The sequence below is a fragment of the Macrotis lagotis genome, chromosome X, assembly GCF_037893015.1.
Source record: "Macrotis lagotis isolate mMagLag1 chromosome X, bilby.v1.9.chrom.fasta, whole genome shotgun sequence".
NCBI lineage: Eukaryota > Metazoa > Chordata > Mammalia > Peramelemorphia > Peramelidae > Macrotis > Macrotis lagotis.
This window is the reverse complement of record NC_133666.1, coordinates 653195190-653202982: the sequence shown is the minus strand read 5'-3', so window position 1 is coordinate 653202982 and position 7793 is coordinate 653195190. Positions and strand designations below refer to the sequence as shown.

At 46.6% G+C, this 7793-nt stretch overlaps 1 protein-coding gene across 1 annotated transcript in view; it reads left to right on the top strand.

Moving 5' to 3' along the window:
* The first annotated feature begins 4977 nt into the window (after positions 1-4977).
* TIMM44 (translocase of inner mitochondrial membrane 44) overlaps positions 4978-7793 on the top strand; it is a 43973-nt gene continuing 41157 nt past the window's right edge. The window contains exon 1 of the mRNA XM_074205004.1: positions 4978-5079. Within this exon, the coding sequence (XP_074061105.1) occupies positions 5038-5079 (42 nt within the window). The 5' untranslated portion in view covers positions 4978-5037. The remainder of the gene's footprint in view (positions 5080-7793) is intronic.

The following is a 7793-nucleotide window of genomic DNA, read 5'->3' as shown; positions in this document are numbered from 1 at the left end:
GATCTGCATAAATAGCTAGAATACGCAGTATATCTAAAAAGAGCCTTTCTTTGCAAGTCTTCTTAAGTACCACAGGAGAAACACAGATTAGTTGAGCTAAAGAAAATCATTAAAGTTATAATGAATCCCACTGTCCTGTTTTGGTCAGGCCTCACCTGAAATATTGTATACAGTTCCAGATGCCACCTTTTAGGTTGGACAATGACAGACTGGAACAAAATCAGAAAGATAATTAACCTGGAGACCAAACATTCTAAATATTATGTGAAGGGACTGGGAAAGGTTGATCTGCAGAAGAGAAGACAGAATAGCTCCCATGTAGAAGGATCAGACTTGTTGTTCTTTCTCCAAAGAGTAAAGGGGAAGGTAGGGGTAGAGTGGAGAGAAGAGCACAGGCCCTTTATAATTGTTTCTTCCCTTTCTTTTCCTTCTCCATCCTTTTTCTAGACATACTATGGTTTGCTAATTTCTTTCCTAAAATAGCTATCGCTATAGAGGTCATCTGACATTGGTTGAGTTCAGGAAGAATGAAATGGGTTATTAGAAGTATTCAAACAGGGACTGGATGATGTTTATTGGAAATGTTGCAGGGGCATTCTCCTGGTGTATTTTTGGAAGGGTATTCAAGAGTGGACTGACTGTCCTTCAACTCCATAAAGTTCTGTTCTTTAGCCCTCTAATTAGATTATGGAGATTGGAAGTTGGAGGATTAGTTGAGGAGACAGGAAATGGTTCATTTAGTCATGCATTCTACTACCATTAGAGATATCAAACTAGGGGCATTTGTTCTTTTGATAACATCAGTGATTGAGTTGATCCTCATATTTCTTAAGAGCCTGTTCATCTAAAAAAAATGGTCCAAATTTTAGAGTCAAATTTTCTGAGTTAATTATTTATTATAGAAAATATTACTTGTTCTTACTTAAAGTCTAGTACTTAGGGATTTGACAGTAAGTTTATGTTTACATTAACCATATCCTTTATGATTATATATGATATGATCATAACCCTTCTCATCTTTCACCATTCCAGAGGGAGATATCCACATCTTTGTAAGCTCTCTTGGTGTGGCATGGGGCCACTTGCCTTCCTCTGGACATGCTGCACCTTGCCAATGTCCTTTCTGCAATGTATTGTCTGGAACTGAGCACCCCATACTAGATGTGGTATCCCTAGGGAAGAGTACAGGAAGTGATACTTCTGAACTCAACCCCTTCACCCAACTTCTGTGGCATTCAGCTCTCATTACTGCATTGTAGGAAAGACACTGGCAAGCCATAAGATGTCCAGGAAAGTGCATTCAAGACTAGGAAGAGAATGAAGAAGCATGTATATATAGTATCTACTGTGCTCAGCACTTTACAAATACCAGCCCTGGAAGATGGGTACTATTATTATCCTCATTTTTGAGGAACTGAGGCAGTTAAAAGTTAAGTGACTAGCCCAGATCAAATTTGAACTCGGGTCTTCCTGATTCCAGGCCAGGAATCCCATCCACTGCACTACCAGGTTTGGGGGCAGGTATTTAACACCTTAAAAGTTGCAATTGGGATTACTGGGTATAGTTAGCTAAGAGAAAAAAGGGTATATGAATATAGTGAATTAAACAATCACCAGTAACTTCTCATGCATGATGTAAATATTAAGGTTTTAAAGATGGAAGCAAAGTAACATTTAACACTCCTTTTTTTTATAGTAACTAAACCAAGGCACTGCTGATCTTGGCTGAGTTGAAAAAGACTCTAAGACCTATCATGCAACATTTAGCTTGAAGAGGGAAGATACAGGGGTAAAGGGAAGGGGAAGACAGGAATGATAATTTTCCAAGACCCGAAGATCCAACCTGAGAAAGGAGGGATTAGATTTGTTGAACTTAATTTCCTTATCTGCATAATTGGGGAGGGGGATGTTGAATTAAATGATCTCTATAGTTTCCCTTTCTGCTCTAAGTCCTTTAAACCAGGACAAGTGGGTTGTGTTCAATATTGAGATTTTTCAAATGGTCTAAATGATTGAACAGCAGATCACTTGACTTTGGTGTGAATAGTGAGTTTTTCCATTATTGGAAGTCATAAACTGGATGACCACTTGTCAGGATTTCTTGCTTTGGGAAGAAGGGATCAGAATACCTTGCAGACCTATTTCCAATTCTTTGGTTTCATTACCTTGTGCAAGGTTCGTAAAAACCCTTTGTTATTCAGGATGGACAGGACTTTATCATGAATTAAAAGCTCTATTTTGTGCCAAAATATGGCAGAATTCCAAAGATAGGTATCTTGAGCAATTGGAATGGAAAAGATTTAATGGGTCCTGTGGTCATTAACTTTATGTACTTGAGGGATTTTTTGTGGAAGAGGGACCAGGTCTAGTCTATGACTTCCTAAGAAAATCACTGAATTGAACTCTAATCTTAGTGGTACTTGAATTGAGTTTCCATTTATTAGTTTGATACTTAAAATAAGTACAATTATGAGAACCAGAGATTGCCTTTCACAATGAATCAAGGAAAAGAATGGGATTGCTGTTGTTTCCAGCCTAGACTAGGAAGGAAAACATGGCTAGTTGTCCCATTGAAGCTAATGACTGAAGCAATAACTGTGACTCACCTGGTTAGAAACATTGGAAACTGGAGGAATCAAATAAAAGATATCATTCATTAGAAGCACTTCAATGGCTGGTATTATTTAACCACATGACATTTAAATGACTCGTGATTAATTCTTTTTAAGAGTCATTTGTTCACTCTCTTCCATTGGAACTGGGAAATGAAACTGGCACAGGTAACGGGTGTCAGCATGGGATCATCACAGAATCCACTATTCTCCCCCCCCCCCCTCCTAGAATCCTAAGAGGCCAGGGCCAAGTTCTATGGAGGACTTAGAGGATGGAAAAAAGGGGGTGTGACCTGAGAGAGTCCCTGCCATAATGAAAGCCTGTTCTTCTTTTCCTTAATATTCTTTCTCATGAATCAGAAGTCTTTCATCTCTCCCCATGCACAAACTTGGAAAAGCCTTTGGAAGCTGTGGGGATTCCATAACTGCTGAGTAGGGAGACTTGGGAAAGTCATTTGTTTGCCCCATGAAGGCCAGTGGAAATACAGCAAAGAAAATCTGAGCATTAGATATTTTCCACAACTTTTGATCCAAATCTGTAATGCCTCATTTTATGTGGAACAAATTTCAAGGCAGCTATTCTCAGCACTGTGCCCACCTCCATACTGTGACTGTTACTGAGTGACTTGGAATTAAATCAGTAAAAGCTAGGCACATTTCGCTCTACTGACTTCCTGCCAGTTTGAGATCAAGAGAATGAAGTGTGTAGACCATTTTCTTAGCCCTTCACATATTTCTCTGGTCCAGATGCCAACTCTAATACTGCCACATTCTTGTGAGGTCTGTCTGTTATAACCCTTTGTAAGGGAAAGGAGTGGTGCAACAGCTAGCTGTTAAATTTCCTGGTAAGAGACCTTATTTTCTTGCCTATTCATTTCCTATCTGGATCCCATTCACAAAGTGGCACTAACAGAATCAGAGGGGTATGTACAGGGGCGAGGGCCAAGGTAGGCAGCTGAAAGGATTTATTTTCATTTCATTTTTTCCTGGAAGAAACTTAAATTTAGCTTACCCCATCCTCAGTTTTCAATACAGCCAAGCCTCCTCACCAACTTCTCAATTCCATTCAAAGGCTTTTTTTCAGCTGTTCACCAGGGCTTTAGTCCTTGCTTTTTCAAGTGCCTCCTTTCTCCTTAACATACTTGGGCTAATGCTGTCCCTATGCTACCATGATTTACTGAACTCTATAAAAACCATTTTATTTTAGCTTACCTTACATGTTCACAAATTTTTTATTTTTGAAATAATTTTTTTTTTTACTAAGGAAAAAATACTCCAGAAAGTTCACAGTGGCAATATACCCAATTGTGGCTTCTTCACAATGATCCATAACCTAGATCCTGCTATTTTAGCTAGCATAACCTCTATTGTGCTCCTTTCAGAACCTGGTTGTCCCTCCGGTGATCAGCCATATTAGACTGCGATGGATATCCCAGTCCTCTAGAGAGAGTGTACCTTGTTCACCTGCTTCCAGCAGGCAAAGCAGCTCAGGCTGACATTTCCTACCCCATGATTGATTTTGGGTCTCTCCTAGCCTCGAAGCAATCTAAGTTCCTTTTCTAGGTGGTGTAGTGGAGAGACTGGCCCGGGAGTCGGAGTCCAGCCACTTAGTAGCCGTCTCTTAACCCCGTTGCCTCACAGTCGCCACTGGACCCAGATGCCTGTGGAGGAGAAAGTGAGGCTGGGGACTTGGCACAGCAGCCCAGCACTCAATGTCCTTGGCAGGGTGTCGCCCCCCTGATGTCATGGGCTTCTTCAAAAATGAAGGAAAACATTAGTATCATTTGCTTTTCTACTAAAATAATACTTTTTTTAAAAAAAATGACTGGACTTGGCCTTGAGGCAGTCTGCTCCACTCTGAAGCGGGCGTCCCCTTGGCTCCTCGGGCCTGGCCCCTCCACAGCCCCAGACACCCGCTCGGGCTGCGCCTGGCGGCGCGGGCAGCTCCCCGCGGAGGAGCCGGTGCCCCGGGGACAACTGACCGGCCCTCTGCCTGCGTGCGCCGGCGGCTCGGGGTGCCGGGCAGCCCGGCCCGTCGCCGCTGGCCGAGCCCGGGGGGCTGGAGGGGCCCCGGCGGCCCGGCCCGCACGCGGCGGCCCCTGCCGCGGTTCGCCCCTCGTACCGTCGCGTCCTTCAGGGCAGCTTCCTCCGGGGCGGGCTCTCTCCAGGCTCGCCCCGGTCTGGTCGTCCGGCTCACCTTTCCATTCGTCAGGGCAGCTGTCAATCAGTTCCAAGTTCGTCGGATTTTTTTTTCCGCCGGCAAGGGTGGAAGCCTCGGAGGCGGCGTACGCGCACGCGCGCTATGGCCTTCCGGCGGTGGCGAGGCTTCGCGGCCGCCGCACCCCTGGGCCCGCCCCCTCGAGGCGGCGACGGGTGGTGACGTGTTCCGGCCGCGCCGCCGAAAGGTCACACGGCCTTCTCCAATATGGCGGCGGCGATCCGGGGTGGCTGGTGCCGCTGCTCCCGGGTGAGGCGCCGGGCGAGCCGAGGGGGCGGGGGAGGGGAGGAAGGGGCGCGGCGCGCCCTGGGCCCCGGCCCCGAGCCCGGTCGGGCCGGGCCTGCAGGGGGCGGGGCCCAGCGGCGTGCCCCGCCGGGGCTTGGGGCGGCCGAGCCGGCGAGCGCTCGGGCCGAGGCCGCGGTTGCGGCGGGCCCAGCCCGGCTCCCCCGGCCCCGACCTTGCTCGTCACCTTGAGGCGTCCAGCCCGCCTGGAGCCCGCGATTTTCAGGGCCTGCGGGGGGGGGGGGCGGAGGAGCTACGGGCCCGGAGCGCGGCTCCCCTGGCAAAGGGCTGGGGCCCCCGCGGCCAGGAGGGCCGGCACAGCCCGCCCCCCAAACCTTGGGGAGGCGCCCGGCGTGGAAGGGGCCGCGAGGTCGCCCGCTGCTGCGCGCCCCAGGCCCCAGACCCGGAGCCGGACGCCCCTGGCCTTCGTTCAGACCCGAGGAAGCCGGGGCCCCTGCAGCCGGGGCCCGGCCGAGGCGGAGGAAACGAGACGGAGGCGGCGCCCGGCGGCGGGGCTGGGCCGGTGGTCGCGGCCAGGCGGCCGTTGGGAGGAGGAGGGGTCCGGGGGAGGCCCCAAGGAGAGCGGCTGGCCTCGAGTGAGGGCCCGCAGACCCCGTGTGAGCAGCTCCCAACAGATCCGGGGAGACTTGACCGGCCCAGGAGGCTTCAGAGGCTGGCCAAGTCCGCCCTACGAGGTCGGGATCTTGAGGCTGAGCCTTCTCAAGGCTTTGAGGGACTCCCAGTTCTGAAGACAGAGCAGATGAGGGTCTCTTGTTTGTCTGTGGAAAGCAGCTAGAAGCACTTTCCTCAGACTTGACAGAAAGGCCTTAAGTGTAATAGGCCGCCCTAGGAGGTGCTGGGTTGCCCCCTCATTCGAGGTTTGCAAACAGAGACCAAGCCATTGCTTGTTGAATCTGTGGAAGAAGGGCTATCTGTTGAGGAGCCTGGTATTTTAGATGGCCCGTAAGGTTAGTGAATTCTAAGCCAGCCTTACCTTCCTGATTGATTTCTATCTGTTCTTAATTGGAAGTATTGTTCTGGCCTTAGCTTGATCTAGGATCTTGAGAAGAAAGTGTCCAGGCCGTAAGAAGCTCAGTTAAAGGGACCCATTCTGTTTTATCTGAAGCAGAGAAGGATTGGGGGTTGGGTAGGAAGGGTGTTTTCAAATATTTGAAATGCTTTCATATGGAAAAGGGATTGAATTCTTTGATCTTGGAGGACCAAGCTAATAGCAAAGTATGGAAATTGAAAAGAGTTAAATTAGGACAATTACAGCTATTCTTGAGTGGATAGTCTGCCTTGGAAGGTAAATGAATTCTTCCTCTTAGGTCTTAATGCAGTTTAGTGTTAAAATTATGGATTGGACTAGGTGATTACTCTTGTTCTTTCTAATTCTGAACTCAGGTAATTTTGTGATCCTCTTCTCTGTGAGGGGATAAAGTATCACTGGGGGAGAAGGTTGTCAGAATTTATGTGAAGTAAAGGAGCCATATTTTACCTTTCAGGGGAAAGCAGTTAAGTATAAACTAAACTTGAATCCAGGTCCCCCTCCCCCTAAACCTGACATGATTCATTTAGTCTCTCCTTTAGCTGCTCTTGAAACATAAAAACATTGCAAAATTGTATCACTGAACTTCCAGGACTTAAAAAGGCAGAGGCAGCAGAATCTCGTGGCATTGGGTGACTTCATCTAAAAGTATTAGAAGAAAAACAGGAGACCATGATTCTGTTCCTGATTCTGCAACCAGTAAAAGAAAGTAGGGGTGGGAGACTGGGGCCCAGAAATGGGATGGGACTTGCCCAAGTCACAAATCAGGTTAGGTAGAGCTGATATTACCCATTGCTTCCTGCTGCTCCAAGAAACACAAAATTGAAGACCTCAGTTTCTGACAGAAAAAAAGTAGAAATAAAGATCTTAATGGGGAAGCTAGGTGGCACAGTAGATAGAGCAGTGACCCTGAAATCAGGAGGACCTGAGCTCACATGCAGCCTCAGATACTTAATTACCTGGCTATGTGACTTTGGACAAGTCATTTAACCCCATAGCCTTGCAAAAAAAGAAATAAAAGATCTCAAAACACAATAAATTCTGCCTTTCATATTTGTTTCTCCAAACACATAATGTCATTTTGAACTGAATCTGAATGAAATAACAAAAGTCTGATTCGGAGAGCTAGAAAGAATGGAAGGAACCTGGGAGAAAAGGGAGGGCAGGGGAAGAAAAAGGTTTCTGGCTAAATATCTTCATCAGGGTTTTGTTTGGTTTTTTTTTTTGTTGGGTTTTTTTTTGGTCTACTTTAAGCCTCAGGACTCTAGAATTTAGAGTGGGAAGGGTTCAGGGGTTATTCCTCCAGCTCTTACATTTTATAGATGAAGAAAATGAGACCTAGAGAAGAGTTGATCTTTTTTCAAGGACACACACACACACACACAGAAACATCAAGTCTCTAAACAAAAGATTCTATTCTAATCCAGTGCACTTGACACTAAAATGGGATGCCTATTCAATTCTCATTGGTCCAAATTTACAGGGTAAGAAAGTAGATGGAATTCGGAGCTTGGAAGTTAGGAGATCTAGGATTTCTCCTTCTTTGTTCTCAGTTTAGGCAAATTTTATCAGTATAAAAAAACTGGGTATGAATTGGTAATAGTTTCAATAGATTTTTGTAAATTTAATAGGG